This window comes from Malus domestica, chromosome 11 (assembly GCF_042453785.1).
Source record: "Malus domestica chromosome 11, GDT2T_hap1".
Taxonomy (NCBI): domain Eukaryota; kingdom Viridiplantae; phylum Streptophyta; class Magnoliopsida; order Rosales; family Rosaceae; genus Malus; species Malus domestica.
This window is the reverse complement of record NC_091671.1, coordinates 7,509,492-7,527,689: the sequence shown is the minus strand read 5'-3', so window position 1 is coordinate 7,527,689 and position 18,198 is coordinate 7,509,492. Positions and strand designations below refer to the sequence as shown.

At 35.9% G+C, this 18,198-nt stretch overlaps 2 protein-coding genes and 1 long non-coding RNA gene across 3 annotated transcripts; 2 read left to right on the top strand and 1 right to left on the bottom strand.

Moving 5' to 3' along the window:
• Positions 1–2,393: 2,393 nt before the first annotated feature.
• Positions 2,394–4,361, top strand: LOC103447497 (probable protein phosphatase 2C 24). The gene is made up of 4 exons (XM_008386694.4): positions 2,394–2,981; positions 3,077–3,388; positions 3,518–3,623; positions 3,706–4,361. The coding sequence occupies exons 1-4, from the start codon at positions 2,502–2,504 to the stop codon at positions 4,023–4,025; spliced, it is 1,218 nt and encodes a 405-aa protein (XP_008384916.2). The 5' UTR covers positions 2,394–2,501; the 3' UTR covers positions 4,026–4,361.
• A 3,511-nt stretch (positions 4,362–7,872) lies between these two features.
• LOC103447498 (methylsterol monooxygenase 2-2) lies at positions 7,873–12,668 on the bottom strand. The gene is made up of 7 exons (XM_008386695.4): positions 12,264–12,668; positions 10,558–10,695; positions 9,480–9,625; positions 9,190–9,309; positions 8,901–9,113; positions 8,712–8,792; positions 7,873–8,191 (listed from the first exon to the last, which is right to left on the bottom strand). Exons 1-7 carry the CDS (start codon positions 12,291–12,293, stop codon positions 8,110–8,112), a joined length of 810 nt encoding a protein of 269 aa, XP_008384917.2. The 5' UTR covers positions 12,294–12,668; the 3' UTR covers positions 7,873–8,109.
• Positions 12,669–13,737: 1,069 nt separating this feature from the next.
• On the top strand, positions 13,738–14,478 carry LOC114819827 (uncharacterized). Its single transcript, XR_003767131.2, has 2 exons — positions 13,738–13,860; positions 13,985–14,478. It is a non-coding gene; the product is annotated as an uncharacterized lncRNA (long non-coding RNA).
• Positions 14,479–18,198: the final 3,720 nt, after the last annotated feature.

Sequence of the window (18,198 nt, the reverse complement as noted above, 5' to 3'; positions counted from 1 at the left end):
AAACGCTGAGTTTAGAAGCATAAAAAAGGAGTAATGAAAATTAAATCTGGAAACTAAATTTATAAACTAAATAATATATCATTAATATAAATAAACATGTTTATAATGTTTAAGTAATAAATTATTCTTAAATGTTATTTAGTTTTCAAAACTTTCTCTTTAAATTTAGTCTCTTAACATTATCCTAAAAAAATCAGTAATGCTATACTTACCACATTAATATACCACATTAGTATATCATATTATGTGGCATCTGATGTGGCTATCCACATCATCTAAATTAATCATAATTTAATTTAAATTAAAAACCATTTAAGGAAGGAAGGAAGGAGAAGACTTCTCGTATGCCACAAACATCATTTAATTCCAGATTTTTTTATTTATTATTGGTTTATTAAATGGTTTTTAATTTAAATTAAATTATGATTAATTTAGATGATGTGGACAGCTATATTAGATGTCACATAATATGGTACACTAATGTGGTATATTAATGTGGTAAGCATAGGATTACTGTAAAAAAATTTGCAGAGAAAATCATTGGCCCATGACAGGGATAAAGGACAGATGGGGGCTAGTCATTGGCCATGGCGGCTCTGAGGAAAGCGTGGAGAAGAAAGTTGGGGAAGAAGACAATGACAGGGAGAAGACGACGTGATCATGGACCGTAGGATATGGTGGGGGATGGTGCCGGCTATGACTCTGCAGCAGGTTGGGTGAGGTTGGACGTAGAGGAGAGGCAGCGCTACTGCTGTCCCTGCCCAGCGCCACCCACCCACCTTCCTTGACAGTTGACACCCCGCATCTCTCTCTCTCTCTCTCTCTCTACCCCACCGTCGCCCGGCTCCGGCAACTCTCTCTCTCTCTCTCTAACCCGCTGTCGCACCGCTCCGGCACCCGACCCAGAAATCGCCGATCCTTTTCTCTCTTATTTGCTTTTACACTTTTTTTAAGGAATTTTTTGCATTCTAAACTACTTTTAAAACTGAAATTTAAAGAATATCAATAATTAAAAAGTAATATTATTCATACCATATTTTTGTACCATATTTTCGTAGATAATATTTGATATGAATAATCACATTATTTGAATTAATCCGATTTTTAAATTTAGTTCATTATTTAATAAATTAATAATTAAGAAAACTTAGTTAATTAAATGATGAGTGTCGTATACGAGGAGTCTTTCTCCGTTATTTTCTTGGATTTTGCAAAATTTTCAAATAATATGACTTTCTACATCAGATGATACCTAAAATGGTATAGAAATGTGGTATAAAAATATGATATGAATAACATTACTCATAATTAAAAATTTTAAAATTAATAAGAATGTTAGAGACGCAAAACTAAGTGATTAGATGTCGATGAGTTTGAAATATAAAACGAAAAACATGAACCACTATTTGGGATAAAAAATGCGTCATCACTAACTTTAATCAAACAAAACCCTATTTCGTGATGGAAGAGGACACATGGCTACACGTACTGAAATGTCGAACGGAAAATGGATTGAAAACTCTAGGGGGACCGCGCAGTGGACCACATACGTGTCAAGCTCACTCCCTTCTTGACTGTCGGATTTTGATTCGCCCACGTATCTCCGCCCTCCCGCATTGTTAGGTACACGTGTTTGGTCTTGACGGACAAGATAAAACCTATATAACAAGATCGACGGTCAAAAATTTACGTATGTATTCAATTGAGAATTTGAAAGATTTTAATCGATTTATAAATTTATAGATTTTTATGGAGTTTAATTGATTTGTAGAGATTCTATATAAAAATTTTATTCAATTCTCTAGAAATCTTATAGGCAGAGGTGAAATTTGTGGATGCTTAAAATACACTACGAAATCTCTTCAAGTCCCCTAATTCTTCAACTTTCTAAAATTCTTTAAAATCAATTTCTAATTAAATACCCCCTAATATTATGAACTTCTTTAAAATTCTAATTGAATACACACGGATTTCTTAAAATTTTAATAAATTATCTTAAAATTGTAATTGAATACATCTTAAATTTCAAAGAATTACTTAAAATCTTAATTAAATACTCTAAAATTTATTAAAATAATTAAAACCGTTCAAAATCGCAATTGAATACTCCTCAGTAAGAAGAGCACTACATCACGCACCATTTTTCCCTGCCCGTCTGCCCCAGACGACTTCGGGCAAGAGAGAAGCTAGAGTTGCATGTCTCTACGTAAATCGAGTAAGATATTAAAAACACGATTTAGTATAACAAAGGTCATAATATAAATAATTTAATATTAAAAATATTAACATTTAATATATTAAATAATGTTTTCGACACAATACAAAAAATTTCAACCCTAAAAAGCTAGGGGTGGGCCCGGGAACCCACCGAACTTCTATCTTTATAAGCTTCACTCATGAGCGCGCGAGCGTACTCTTGCAACATTTTCTCAATATATTTTTCAAAAATAAAATTAAAAAATTCTCCGACTTTCCAGCATTCATGAATTGGCAATTTTGAAATGGCGGAGATCTGGTACGGAGTAGTGAGTGAAAGCGACGCGTCGTCAAATCCCTGCGAGGCGAGTTCACGAGCAGCGAGACGGAGGAGGATGGAGATCCGACGTTGCAAATTCGTCTCCGGAGTGGCCCCACCGGCGCCGGAGTCACCGGACAATTCCGAGAAGCGGAAGAAAGCCGCATCACGTACGACGTCGTCGGCTTCTCGCGAGTTGGAAAACGCCCTGCAGTGCTCCGGTTCTTCCGACGAAGAGAAAATCCCCCCGAGTCAAAAGAAGTCAACGAAGTTCCGAGCGTCCTCGTCATCGAACGTCCCTGAAGCTTTGAGAGAGCTCCCGAAGTACGGACTGGCCTCCGTCTGCGGCCGCCGTAGAGATATGGAGGACGCTGTGTCTGTACACCCCTCGTTTTGCCGGCGCATCAGAGACGCCACCACTCAATTGCATTATTTCGGTGTCTACGACGGCCACGGTTGCTCCCACGTACTTAAAACGACTCCAGAGTCTCTTTTTCCCTGAAACGACTTTTGAATTAATTGCATTTTTAAAAATAATTTCGTCGTTTTGTATTTTTACAGGTGGCGACGAAATGCAGAGAGCGGATGCATGAGCTGGTGAAGGAGGAAGTGGAGAACATGGAGGAATGGAAGACGGCGATGGAGCGGAGCTTCGTGCGGATGGACAAGGAGGTGGTGGCGTGGAGCCGCGAAGGCGGCGTCGGAGTGAGCAATTGCCGTTGCGAGCTTCAAACTCCGGAGTCCGAGGCTGTCGGATCCACCGCCGTCGTAGCAGTCGTCTCTCCCGATAAGATCGTCGTGGCCAATTGCGGCGACTCGAGAGCTGTGCTTTGCCGCGACGGCAAGGCCCTTCCCCTCTCTGTTGATCACAAGGTCAATTGGTCAATTACAATTGGCTTCATCGCATTGTTTATGTTCTGTTTGGTTGCTGTGGAATTCATGCGAGTCCACTTTATTTCGATGGACCTGCGTCAATTATTTTTTTTCTTGTTACTGTAACAGCCGGATCGCCCCGATGAGTTGAATCGGATCCAGGAGGCGGGTGGGCGGGTCATATACTGGGACGGCCCACGGGTTCTCGGAGTTTTGGCAATGTCAAGAGCCCTAGGTACGGAAAACTGTAAAAAAAGCAAAAACCTTGATGGGACGGCCTTCTTACGACAGTATATTAATTGTCGTTTCTTTTGCAGGCGACAACTACTTGAAGCCGTACGTGAGCTGCGATCCAGAGGTGACGATCACGGATCGAACTGTGGAGGACGAGTGTCTGATCTTGGCGAGCGACGGGCTCTGGGACGTGGTGTCGAACGACACGGCGTGCGGGGTGGCGAGAATGTGCCTGAGAAGAGAACGGGCCGCTGCTGCGGCCGAGCGCGCAGGGCCGGAGGCGGCGGTGGCGTCGGACAAGGCATGTTCCGACGCGTCGATGCTGCTGACGAAGTTGGCATTGGCCAGGCAGAGCACTGACAACGTGACCGTCGTCGTGGTGAACCTGAGACTCAACACGTAGACCGTCTGCGCTGCTTGTTGCGTGGAGCATTTTCTTTATTTTTTTATTTAATTATTTTGGAGTCGAAAGTTTAAAGTCTAGCTTTTTTATTTTTTTTTGGAACATTTTTATAGAAAAAAAAAAGGGAAGAAAGAGGTTTGTTCGGCAAATTAAGGAAAATAAGCCGACAGAATGGAAAGTTTCCTTGCCTTGTGTTTGTAGTCGTTTTTAATGGAGTCTGTTTTCCTAAAACCGACAGAAGCTAGAAGTTACGTTCAACGTATTACTCTTAATGCGTGTGAAACCAAATTATGGTTGATGTATATGTGTTTTGACGTGTAAGTAAGTAATTGAACAAAGAGGTGAGGTGTGCTATCCATACTTTTTTTTTTAACTTTTTAAACATTTTTTATTGATTTTTGTTCTTTGATTTTTTTCAATTCATCCGATCCGATGGTTGAAAATTAATTAAATAGATATTAGTTTTGAATTTATAAAAAACAAATTAATTGAGCTTATTTTATGTTAATAGATGGTTATAACCTATTAGGTGTAACTGTTGGGTGGTTATAGTCAATATATGCACTGTCTTTGGTAGTTCTTCTCAGTTAACGTTGTTCAAATGCGCACTTCTTTTTAAAGGGTTGAGGAATAAATTTAGTATTCTTTTACATTGTCACAATTTTCAAATACAATTTTAATTTTATTCTTCTTCCTGAGGAGGTATAAGAGTACAAAATACAAACCAAATTGAATAAGTAAACCAAATGAAAAAGTAAACCTAACTCCTTGAGAATAATGAAACCTACATAATAAAGGATGATGTTAGGAAGATTAAACGTGTAAATTAAATTAAGTAAACTAAATGACATGTAAATTAATGATTATATTGTTACTTAAGTGTTATTAACGTGCTTATTTATTATTGGTGACACATCATTTAGTTTAATCTACGTGGCATTACTCACATAATAAAACAAAATAACTAAGTAAATTAAATTTTTGTACACAAGACAGGGAAAATTAGATCAAATCAAATCAAATCTCTAAAATACTTTCGTTTATATTTTTCCAACACAAAGTTTGAATTCATTCTTGATGAGTCTTCTGCAGGTACGAACTAATATTGATTAGGGTTAACTTATGATAGACGAACTAATATTCATATAGCGTGGGTAATGGCTTTTACTAATTTCGATAGTGCTTAGGGTGTCCATGCAATGCTTTATGTGGTGTCAGAGTCAGTCAATCAAAACTTTAAACTTGTTTAAAGATCAGAATCGTATTGTTTAAATGCTGCTGCATTTATTTTCGATAATTTTGTGTGTTTTGTTTTTTACATTTATTCGGTGATTATTGCTTTTCGTCTAGTCAAAATTATCTTGATAACTGGACAATGAGTTCTGGCTAGTCAACAAGATAATGAATTGGTTGCTTGTTGAAATGAATAAAAATGGAAACCTAATTTTGTTTTGTCTAATCGACTAATGAATGAGTTATTTACCTATAGCTTAAATGACTGATTTTTTATTTATATACATAAATAGGTATATTTATTTCCAAAAAAAAAAAATTTGTCTATTGGGTTCATTATAAACTAATGTATAATGACATGATTGACATGAAATTTCTTTTCTGTGAAAAGTTATTGCCTAAAGATGTTTTTTGCTTATGCGTTGTATACTTGGCTATGCAAGACTTGTAATTCATTCATATATATATTTGCTCAAAGGTGTGATTGGTTATATAACTTTAGAGTAGTGCTATTCACATATCTCATTTTACCTTTCACACACCCTCGTTTAATTTTTGTCTATTGATCTTCTTCAATTCATTCGATCCGACGGCCGGAAATTGAGAAGGGTGTGTGAGAGGTAAAAATTGGTGTGTAGATAGCACCACCCTAACTTTAGTGTGACAATGTAGCTATGATTCTCTTAATTTTCACAAACTTGTGGATTTGCAAATCATGTTGTACATCTGCTCAATCTCATTAATATTGAAAAGTTGGATGAGAACAATTTCAAAACTTGGAAGCAGCAAATCGGGATGCATTTGGGCATGTTGGAGTATCATATTACCTTCAAACAGCCACAACCTTCAGCTCTGAATACTGATAGCAACAGTCAACAGCGAGAGGAATTTGTCAAATGGCATAAAGCAAATCAAACGTCACTTTTGATCATGCAAAATGCTATGGAGGATCACATAAGAGGGGGCATTCCAAGATGCGGTTTGGCAAATGAGTTTATGGTGAAAATTGAAGAAAAGTGCAAGAGGTCAAATAACGTCGAGACTGGTGTCTACCTATCAGAACTCATCCATGCCAAGCATGATGACATTGGAAGTGTTAGATTACATTTCCTCAAGTTGGTTAACCTTGCCAACAACCTCAATGCTATGAGTAGTTACAAGTGAGCTAAAACACTCAAAATAAGACTTGGGGTGTTAATGAACTCATTTCCATTTGTTGCCAAGAGGAGGAGGTGATGAAGAAGTAAAAAAAGTGAGTGAATCTCGTTCAGATAGGGGTGAGAGTGAATCTCGTTTAGATAGGGAAAGGCAAGAAAAAGGTTGCTGATATTCAGAACTCAGAAAAGTGGAAGCCAAAACAAAGAATTTCAAGTCCGGTTGAACTTCTGGAACCAAGAAGAATGCAAACAGTTCTACCAAACCTAATAAGGGTAATGTTGCCACCACTAGTTCTGACCTTAAACCTAACAAGCCTCACTTTAAAAGATGTTTTCATTGCAATTATTCTGAGCACTTGAGGATGGATTGTGAGGGTTTTAAAGCATGGCTCATCAAGAAAGGTATTAAGTTAATAGATAAAAATAGTATGAGAGAATGATTTGGTTACGATTGCATCAACCAATATGATGTGCAAGTTAGAGAACTGTTTGTCGAGTTGAAATGTTTGAATCTCCAAATTCTGCCCACGTGAACTCTAATTTTTTTTTTTTTTTTTTTGCCAGATTGAAAGACATCCAAATTGCAGATTGGAACTATGTTCATTGTGCTAAATGTTATTGTTAGTAAACAAATGTGTAACATTATGTAATTTGTTGTCAAATATATAGAAATTTTTAACAATGCATGTATAAAGTTCAACCTGCCATAAAATTTTGAAGAATATCTTTAAACATTATGCATATATTTATTTAGTATTTCTTTATTATTGTCTAGTAATATTTTGTGGCCTTATTTGTAACTCTTGATAATGCAGAGTGAATATAGGTTAGGAAAGATATAATCCAACTTGTTTCAAATATTGTCTGTGAATTTTATTTAATGTCATGACATAACATGGTCTAATTGAAAATTGACGTCTTTTAAAAATAAAAAGTCATTTGTGTTATGTTGTTGAAAGAACGATTCTAGGTATAAATACTTTATAACCAATGTTGCTACTAATAAGTATTTTAGCTTCAATAACTTTATTAGTCATTTGGGTTAACCAATCTAGTTCCATTATATAAACATGAAGACTGATTTAAATATCTTAATAACATAATAGGCATTCCTATTTTTAAAGTGAAGCTTCGTACATGCAAACCATTGAATTCAAGTGTATTAAGGAGCTCTGTAGGATATAATACACAAAAGTTTTCCAAATTACCAGATGACGAGCACATTGAATCCAAACTGAAATAAGTGCATTCTTTGTATGATAATAAATCTCTTACGTATTTATGTTACAGTAGAATTTCTAGGCGAAACAATAGCTCGTTCTCTTAAACACGCGAAATTGGAAATCTTTTCATCAAAATTTGCGTCTGTTGCAAAAAAAAATTACTCCAGAGTATCATTGAATGATTCAATAATCATATTTCTTGGAGGCTCCTAATTGAACCGAAAGAAGAGGAAAGAATAGAAGGGCAGCTTCTTCATTCATGTAAGAAAAAGGAGCGCACAAATGTCCATCAAGCATTTCCACTGATTCCACACTAACATAAGCTCTAAATCAGAAAGAAATCAAACACAAAAATGCGGTGGAATACGGGATGAGGCGGGGACAGACACAGAAACATCTTCAGTACTGCCCATAAATCAAAGAACCGATTTACTCATGTCCAGTTAGTTCATAAAAATTCTGGCTCCCACATCACATTTCCTTGCTGTCATCTTCTACTCCGGCTTTCTTCAGCGCTTTCAGCTTTCTGTAACCTGTATCAGTTCCAAATAACCTGAAAAGTATAGTAGAAAGAGATGGTTAGCGTACTTTCAGCTGCATTGTGGCATCTGTTGGTTTAATTTGTGATATAAAACATGACTGATCATTTGGGTTAAAACCAGTCATACTTCATGGCCAGAGTCTGGAAGCATCACTGGTCTCAATGTTTAACCGTTCGGTAAGACTTTGGGCTAACAACATCATCCGCACAAATATGAACAATGAAAAAGAAGTTGAGAGCCAGTTCATCTTGTAATATAAAACATTTTTAAAGCAAACCCCTGACGGTATATTAGGAAAGTGCAAAATATAAGTACGCAACAGAGCACGTCAGTCATAACAATAACGTTCTTAAAATGAACAAAATTTGGTTTCTTGTTAGATTAGTAACACTTATCCTTGTTAAAATACTTATTTAAACTATTGAACAATCAGCTGTTAAAGAAAAGGTAAAGAAATTCTTTCGTAACTGATCCATCTCCTTTTCACTAAATAGTTCAGAGATACCTAAGCAGCACATGCTAAAAATTTACCTGTCCATGTAAACAAAAGTTGATGAATAATTGCCAGACTTGGTGTAAAGCAAACGGTGATGGTAGTCGTGAAAATCAGCGCTGTACAATGAAAGCAGAAACATTTTCAGCTACAAATGACCAAACAGAGAAAAATACATTGTATACACATTGCTTAAAATGGCCAAGTGGTGAAAAAAGCACACTCACCCTCCATACAAAGGTAAAAAGTTTGAGAGGCTCCATGGGAAATGGTAACCGCAATGTGCCTCGACAGTCTCCAGCACTCTAAGTACCATCCATAACCACAGAGTAATTAGGTGGGGCCCAGTAATGGCAGGACCAATAATGGTGGCAAAGCCAAGGAATAATATCTCGGCGGGGTGAGCATATTCAGAAGTCAGTCCAAATGGTGTAGCATACCTGCAAAGATTCAACTCATAAATGACAACATTCAAAACTCTTAGCACCGAGTAAGTTACTTATAACTCTCACTTACTCATGATGGACACTATGCACATGCTTGTACAGCCATTTTGTATGCAGAACCCTATGTCCCCAATAGAATACAAAATCCTCAAGGATGAAGTAGAAAATGATCTGAGTGGAAACAACTTTCCTGCCAAATCAAATGCAGAATTACAGAACTAAGCATTTTAAAAGTCTAAATTGTTCAGAAACGGAAAAGTTTAGGGTCTTTGTTAATTCTAAATGGGTCATATGATAACGGCATCAAACTCCACGATGTCTGAGAAAATATGCTCTAGCATATAAAGAACCTGAAAATACCAGGACGGCAATGGAAGACTACTCCGCATGCCCATGAATTTGAAGACGGGATATGAAGCAATCATAACTGGCAGATTGACACAAAGATGATACAGGACTAGGCGAGTAATACATTTCTCCTGAGCTGCAGGGCTGTTATTTTTTGTCTGCACAAAACTAGAATCAAGTCATGGCACTATTTTGATAAGATTTTGCTGAAACGCCAAGGGGACAGCACCTTCGTACACGAGCTGTATGAATGGAAGGTAACAAAGAAGCATTAAAGAGAAGGAAAACTGTTATGAATCTGCAAAATTAGTAGCAATAGCCCATCTAGTTCCTTCAAACATCCCTTCTTAACATATGTGCCTTTACCTCCACTATAGAACATCAGCTCCTCCACTCCATCCACAAAGACAAAAAACACATAACTTTTATTTTGCTTCGTGGCACTTCGACTATTTGAACCCAATAATAGCTCACTCACCAAACTAGCTATAAACTGAGTCACCCCAATCAAAGAAAGAGATAGCCCATTACACCCCACCCATAGACCACTGTAAGCTAAATGCCTAAAACAAAATATATACAATGCCTCCCCTTACACCTACTAAAAATAACCATAATCCTTTCTCTTAATCACAGATTCACATATATAAAATGTCAATATTTTCTTAAGACCTGCATCCTCTGTATAAGGAGCTACCTTTAGAGCATCACCTGCCCCCTAAGCCCTTCCCCAAAGAGACAAAAGCTGAGACAGCCGCAATAAGGCCCAGTAAGAAGCCTTGGTCTCATACTTCTTCCTACAACATAAACTCCACCCAACTGCGCTGTTCCATCACCTTCAATTCTAACTTCACGCAACCCCAACCATCCCCAATCATTTAGACTTCAGCTAAAATTACAGTCCAGACCACATTTGTCCCTACAATCTCCAAATAATTGCAAACTAAATACTTCCTTAAGGAAGCTATATTAAACAGAGCTGGAAAAACATGTCCTACAAACGCCACTAGCCAGATGAATCTTAGAGAAAAGGAAAGAAACTTCATCATCTAAAAAATCATATCTATGAGCTCAGTGAAGAGAGATGAACCTGAATCTTGAACTTGCTCAGCCATCCTGCCCTCTCAAGATATATAAAAGGGAGTCCAGATAAGAAGAAAACACTTTCATGGAGAAAGAAACTTCCTAGACATGCCAGTTGAAAGTCGTTGAAATTTGTGATCAGATACTGCACAGTCAAAATAGAAGAATCTCAAAAAAGTAAGAAAATATAAGATAACAGTAGAGACCATTAGGTGCATGAAGTAGGAAAATTCATCATCGCAGACCACAGGAGCTGCCCAAGAGAAATCAGTTACATTTTCCTTTCATTTGGGAACGCTTATAGTTTTCATGTGCTCGCCAATAGTTCCAAAATTCAGACATGGCAATAAAAGCAACAAACAACCAAGGAACTATGTTTAAAAGTAAACACCAAAGGTAGTTAAAAGAATTAAAGTAATTTCTATCATTTAGCATCTAGAGTACAATGATACCTACCTAAGAACTGTGTTGCTATTAACCTAGACTCAGTTCCCAATCCATGTTCTCGGTAGCCCAATATATACTAGAAAAAGTAATGAAGTTTGAACTTGAATGACATACAGGTTGGATGATTTTTTAGGACCGTCTACCTAAAATGTATCAGCGCCTATGAAAAAAAATGTTTATTTCTCAATCCACCCCCCCCCCCCCACCCCAAACACACACACCCACAAAACTAAACAAAAAAACAAAACAAAACCACCATCAACCACAGGAAGGGAAAAAAAAAAGATTAACAGAACTTTCTGAGTCAGATCTCAATAGCAGCTAATTACAAGATCAATCAGATAGAGAAACAGAGCCTCCATTTGAATTCTCTGCCCATGTATCAGTTCTCTGTCCATATACCTCCAGGTAGTTAGTTAGCTAATGAAAAGGAAGTTAGAATAATTCCACTTCAATCTGTATTACTTCACATCCAAGCATCATGGGCTAACACTGTTTGAACACAACCTACGTGAAACTCACTTATGTTTGAAGGAACATAATCCTAACAATTTAACAATGTGCCTCCAAATCCACCGCAGCATTAATCTTGAACATCTAATGCTTCCCTAATGTCACTATAACGGAAAAAGGACAGAAATTGACAACTGAAAGAGAACCAAAAACCAAATAACCCCGCCACCCTGAAAACAGTAACGACAATTAAATGCACTAGGCGCATCAAATGATTGCGTTATCCCACAAACAGATAATAACACTTGAATCTAATTACATTGCTTCAAATATATGATCACAATGTTTGACCATAAATTACACCAACCCGCTTCTTTGCGAAGAAACATATTCTTAATAAAATATCTCCAAAATCCTCACCAAAAATCAACTTTCAACACCTAATGCTGCCCCACCATCCCTAATCCATATTCCTCAAAAGAAATCCAAAAAATAACAACCCAGCGATCTCATTACTAAATTCAATAACCACAATACTCAAATGCACCATACAGATCAAATCATTACACCAATCCCACCACACACACACACACACAAAAAAAAAATAAAAAACCCATCACACCAATCATAATCCACATGCCAGCATTATCACCAAATTCACACACACGGGTAAAAACAAACACAGCAATTCCAATTCAAAAGCAACCAATGCCCAACAAAAAGATCAAACCTTGGTCCAAAAAACAAATAAATAAATAAACCCCAAGTGAAATCTTTGAGCTATAAAACCAAAGGGGTTGTTAAAAAAAGTACCCTCCAGCCAGATTCAACAATGGAAGCCATGGAAAAGCAGCTTCTGGGGGGCAGAAGAAGCAGATATCTGAGAACCCAAGAAAATGCGGAGGAAGAAGAAGAAGGAGAGTTACAAGAAGCAGCCCACGAGGCGAGATGAGACAGACTGTCTCTCGCAAATAGGAATCTGGAGAGGTCTTTGTATATTTGGGCCCCGTTGGATTTATATACGATAACCTTAGCGGAGCTGACGAGCGGAGTTCAGAGTGCGCACGTCTATCTGCCACCTCTTCTTTTTTTTTTTTTTTTTTTTTTTGGAAAACAACGTCTATCTGCCACTTTGGAGTTTTGCTCCTCCTCTGATTCTTTCTGTGGTTTACCCAATTTAACCTCTTTGCATCCCTTTGCATATGAAAATTTGAATTTTTAATATTTACTCATTGAGGCAACTTAGGGGTGGTTTGGGAGTGAGATACTTAAAAAAAAAAGCACCCATGAAAAAAAACTGTGAGGATTTTAGATGTTTGGTAAACTAAAAAAAAAAGAGCTTATTTTGAAAGCTGCTGTGAGAATAAGCTGAAATCAAAGGAAAAAGTTGAAGCTGCTATTTGCAACTTTGGAAAACTGGCTTTTTTTCAAAGCACACGGAGCTACAATGCTCTTTTAATGAAAAGACCCACTATCAGACTGATTTTTTTTCCAAAAGCACTTTTACAAAAAAGTTTACCAAACATTCTGCTGTTTTATTTCACAGTTGCTTATTCTCATAGCACATCCATTTATTCTCACAGCAGCTTTTTTTCAAAGCACAGCAATACCAAACTAGCCCTTAGTATCACGGTCTAATAGTAGTACTTTTCTTCAATTGTAAGTAAGAGGTTTTATGTTCGATTCTCGTTAAAGGCAAATTTGAACCATATTATTGCTAGTTCATTGTGAGGATAAACTCATCACCTCCCCTTAATGTAGATAATATTGATTGTTAAAAAAAAAAAAAAAATATATATATATATATATATATATTTTACCCATTGAGGAGTTGATTTTTATTTGGGAAAGAATCACTTGGCTTGCAGTAATTAGTGGGGGTAAGGCAGCGTCTCCAAATCTTTAATATTAGAAAACTAGAATAAGAGTTTAGTGTCTCAAGGCTTCATCAAAAAATTTTAGACAAATTCGCAAGGGTAATTTTATCATAAAAAATTGGATTAAAGCCAGTAGGTTAAGCTGTAAACAGAAAAAGTTTTGCAGAAAAGAGATATAACTGCCGAAAGTGGGATTCAAAGTCAAAAAATTAACCCTCCACGTTCTACAAATTTTTCCATCAATTGGGGTTCTTTTCCAACTCAATTTATCAAGAGCGAATGATACCCCACCTCTCCCAATCATGGTCCACACAGCAATCCAAGAACAGGATAGAGGAATTGAAAACACATGCATGGAGTACTGGCATTGTTTAATTTCGTTTCAGTTTAAATGATTTCGTTTACGTTCTCAATTTTGCTTCCATGAATCCAACGCCAAGCATTCATGGTTGATTTGCTATTCTCATTGTTATTTTTTTACGAAAATTATGCAGATAAGAAGAAGTCCACCCATTGATGCTTCCAAGTTCCATGTAAGATGTTGGTGATCTTTTATTTGCTTTCTTTTATGTTTCTACAATTTGTCGCTTTATGATTGATAGGCTTTCCACTCCGGTATTTTATATGCACTCCCATATACAAATTCAAAATTTTCAGTTTTGCAACTGATACTAAGAGTTGATGCTCGATTTTGGAGATTGCCACACTCCAACGTGGGATAAAAGGAGGTAGAAACCAACGTTCGTGTCCTCGATTCTTTTTCTTTCAGTTTTTTCGGTTTCTTGCTTTGCGATTTGTGAATGAAAGTGTGCAATTCTGAATACGGCGGAATTTGCAGTGATTCCTCTCTCCAGGTGTTCAAAGGAAATTAATCGGGGTGTAAGCTTCCATTTTCTCTTCTAGGGGTTATGCAAACCCTAATCGGTGTACATATTCGTTTGTGAATGTATATAAATCAGTATATATGCATTTTTGTGGTTGGATTATTAGATAGGTTTTGTTTTCGAGTATGTGAAGGTGAAGGAGAAGCCAGTCTTCAGAAGAATTCAAACAACATATTTGCTATAAGTTGTTCTATTTCTTTGATATATTTTATTTGGTTTGATTTGTTCATTTACTGGCTTCTATCATGAATTTGTCATTCTGTTTAACTACTATTGCTGCCAAACCACCGAAAAATACATTTCAACGGGTCAATAATCTATTCTGTGGATGATCGTGTTTGTCGATGGTATGACTCAGTCCCCTTCTTGACTTCGTAACATGGATGTTTAATGCTGGTACTTTTAATTTTATATGCAAACAAAATCTAACCTTTTATTTGCTTTTGTTTGTTTTGGGATTAATAGAGATGAGTAGATTTTGATTAAATTTTGGTTGAACAGATTGTGTAGTTGGGAATCTTGATCTGATGGATACGATTGAATGAAAAAATCGTGGAGCATGAGAACCATGGAAGCATTATCAAACCGCTCTGATGGATAGGATTGTGTAGTTGCGATTATGGCAGAACCAGTGCCCCCTGCCTTGCCCAATGTTGGAACAATCCAACAAGGAATACAGTGCAAAGATTAAAGGGAGTAGGTTGTTAACCATTGCCGATCTTAATTTTGCCTTCCCAGTCCATCTCATCTCTCTCCTTTTTAGTATCTAACTGTGTAACTTTCAAACCTTTTGTAGTAATTTTTCAGTTCCAAGGGTAATTCTCCATTTAATTGCCTAATCTTTTAATTTTTGCAAGCATTTACTTGCTTTACGTTTAATTGCTTTATCTTTTAATTTTTTGGTTCATTTACTTTCAAGTCTTGGATAATAAGTGTTTATTAAACTGCAAATTGTGAAAATTTTCGTTCTGAAATTGGAGATGTCTCGCCAGTGATTCAAATTCACCGTATTGATGTCTTCATTTTCCATTTTACCCATCACCAATTAAATTCAAAACCTACACCATGCTTAACTATTAATTGAAAAATTGCCGGAGATTATAAAGCTAGAATTGAATCAGTTTGTTGTGAAGCAAAAACATTTCCCACAAATAGCTGATGTCAGCATCCGTTCCACAAGTACATGAGTCATACCCACTTCCACCTCCTGCATCACCAAATTTTAAATAGGAAAGAAACCCTCTTTCTCTTCGCAAAGTAGTTTACAATTCCATTTTTTTTTCTCACTCCAAAATCTTTTAACTCTCATATTGGCATCCAAAATCTTTCATTCTAACTGCAGTTCATTCAGCAATACCCATTTTCTTTGTTCTTTGCAGATTTGTAAATAAAGATTGGGAATACAAAGTCGAAGTTTTGAAAAATTCCTTAGTCGAAAAGGATGACAGATTATTTAAGATGTTCTCCTTTGTGAATCGCAGCTGCCGTCAGTGATTTGAACAGGAATTAATGTCTTCATATTTTAGAGTTGTATACCTGTTCATATTGTGTTACATGTTCATATTTTAAAGACCACATAAAGCGCAGGACTCCCATTTGAAATGATGAGAAAACTGTTTTTAGTGAAATTGAGTTTTGCACTGACCATAAATAAATCACAAGGGCAGACAATACCAAATATGGGTATTTAGCTACCAAATCACGTATTCAGTCATAGACAATTGTACGTGGCTTTATCAAGAGGAGTTTCAGCGTCTACAACAAAAGTTTTGGTAAAGAAATGAGAATTACACGATCATGAAGGAGTCTTCACAAGAAATGTTGTGTACAAAGATATTTTGCTTCCCTCAACATAATGTTATATTCTTTCTTTTAATGTTTAATTCCCTTTTTCAACTTTTAATGCAATTCAATTACAAATAATGCTAATATTTGATTTTAACCAAAAGCATTAAATTTTCAACATGACAGAACGATATGAGTTTATGATATGTTTTGCTGTCAAGTGTATCAAGGTCAATTTAAGTTCTTGGATTGTTTTTATACTTTTTATTTAGCTTTTAATTGCAACTACATTATAAGGATCTTCTATGTTATTTATTACTTTTTTTTTTTTTACATATTCTAGATAAAATACTTTAAATTCCTGCATGTATTATTAGAGGTTATAATCGCCTTTATTTTATGTTTCTATATATTGAACCAATTTTTGCATATAAATACATCTAAAATGCGCAAGTTGCGCGTAGCGCGCCGTGATTAAAAAAAATGTCTTTCGCACGCGCGTGAGCGCATGCAGAAAGGCTAGTTTCATATAATTCTGCCACTTATCTCTTAGTCAATCAACTTAAATTAACTTGCTTTTGATTTAGTGGTATTTTTTTTTCTTTCTAAATCTTAGAAAATAATCAAATTTAATTTTTATTGTATAAAATTTTTTGCTAATTTATCTTATTCGCTGGTGTATTTTTATATATTTTATTCGATCTAACCATCAGAAATAAGTATAGCGTGTGAATGTGGAGAACAAATGTGTGTTGAAATCAAGATTCTAAAAGATACTAGGCACTAATTGGGTGGCGAACTGAGGCTTAGCGCCTAGGCAGATTTAAGTAAACTTATTATATATCATATAAAAATAAAATTGTATTAGAATACATAAATTAAAATAGAATGATATATAAATTACAAAGTATTAAACATAATAAAAACATGGGGAAACATAATATGATAAGTGTTTATCCAAGTATTCAACAAGTCTCTTATAATTTATATAAAAAATGCAAAATGATAGTGATGTATTTTTTGTCTAAGTGAGAGTCAAGATCTAAGTGGGTGCCTAGGCAGGTCTAGGCAGGCGCCTAAACAAGTCTAGCAGTTCATTCTTAATTTTTAAACGTCTAGGGGTTAATCGACACAGTGACTGAAATTGACTCTCTAAGATTTTAAGTTCAACAAACGTATAGTAGTTCATCAGTACAGATATTAAAAAAGTATTTACGTTCGAATTTCCTACTACTTGTCGATGCCAAAAAATATTTATTCGAATTTTATAATTTGTGAAAGAAAAATATGTTTATGAACTGGTTAAGTCATCTGTATAAAATACATGAATAATTGACAAGAGAAATTGAACTTTTCACTAAAACAAGAATAAAGGGAGGGTGCTAAGGTGATGGTATCCACACACTTATTTTTACATTTCTCACCATTTCTTATTAATTTGTATCATTTGATTATTTTCAATTCATTCCACCCGACGAGAAGGTAAAAAGAAGTATGTGGATAGTACCGCCCTGAAGAAATTGAAACTTTAGATTATAGGTCCACATTTTGCATAATGACCTGTTTTAAGAAAAGATGTATATCTATTTTTTAAGTTTCCAACCAATTGTATTATTTCACTTTATGTATTAGATCATTTTTTTTAGGAAAGCAACTGTGCAAGCGACAGTGGACGAAGTAGAAGCGAGAATGTCTACTTGAGTAATTCAAACATTGATGAGAATCCAATAACTCGAACGACCCTAAAGCACACTGAAAAATCTCTTGTTAAAAAGGCAGGAGGACACGGTATCAAACAAAGATTCTGAAAATTTTAAACCTAATTTCACAGAGCATATATATCTAATAGATATTGATAATATAATAGTCCCATGTCCCCATCATTCACAGTTCACTGTTGGACAATTCATAAACTATAATGCTAACTACTAATATAGTGAGACAGCAACTCTGCATGTGGATTAAGCTACAAAGAAATAAATGTCTTTGCGTACAGAAATACAGAAGAGTCTCCTGTTTTTGTCCGTGCTTTACCAATATTTAGTCTTTGCTGAAGAAATTTGAGTTTGTTCAGCGATTGGCCGATGATGTAGTCTTGTCTTTGAGCGATAATTCTATGGTCTCATCTTTCAGAGGTAACTCTATATGGTCTCATCCTCTAGCGATGATGTTGTGTGGCCTGGTTCATTAGCGAAGATCGGT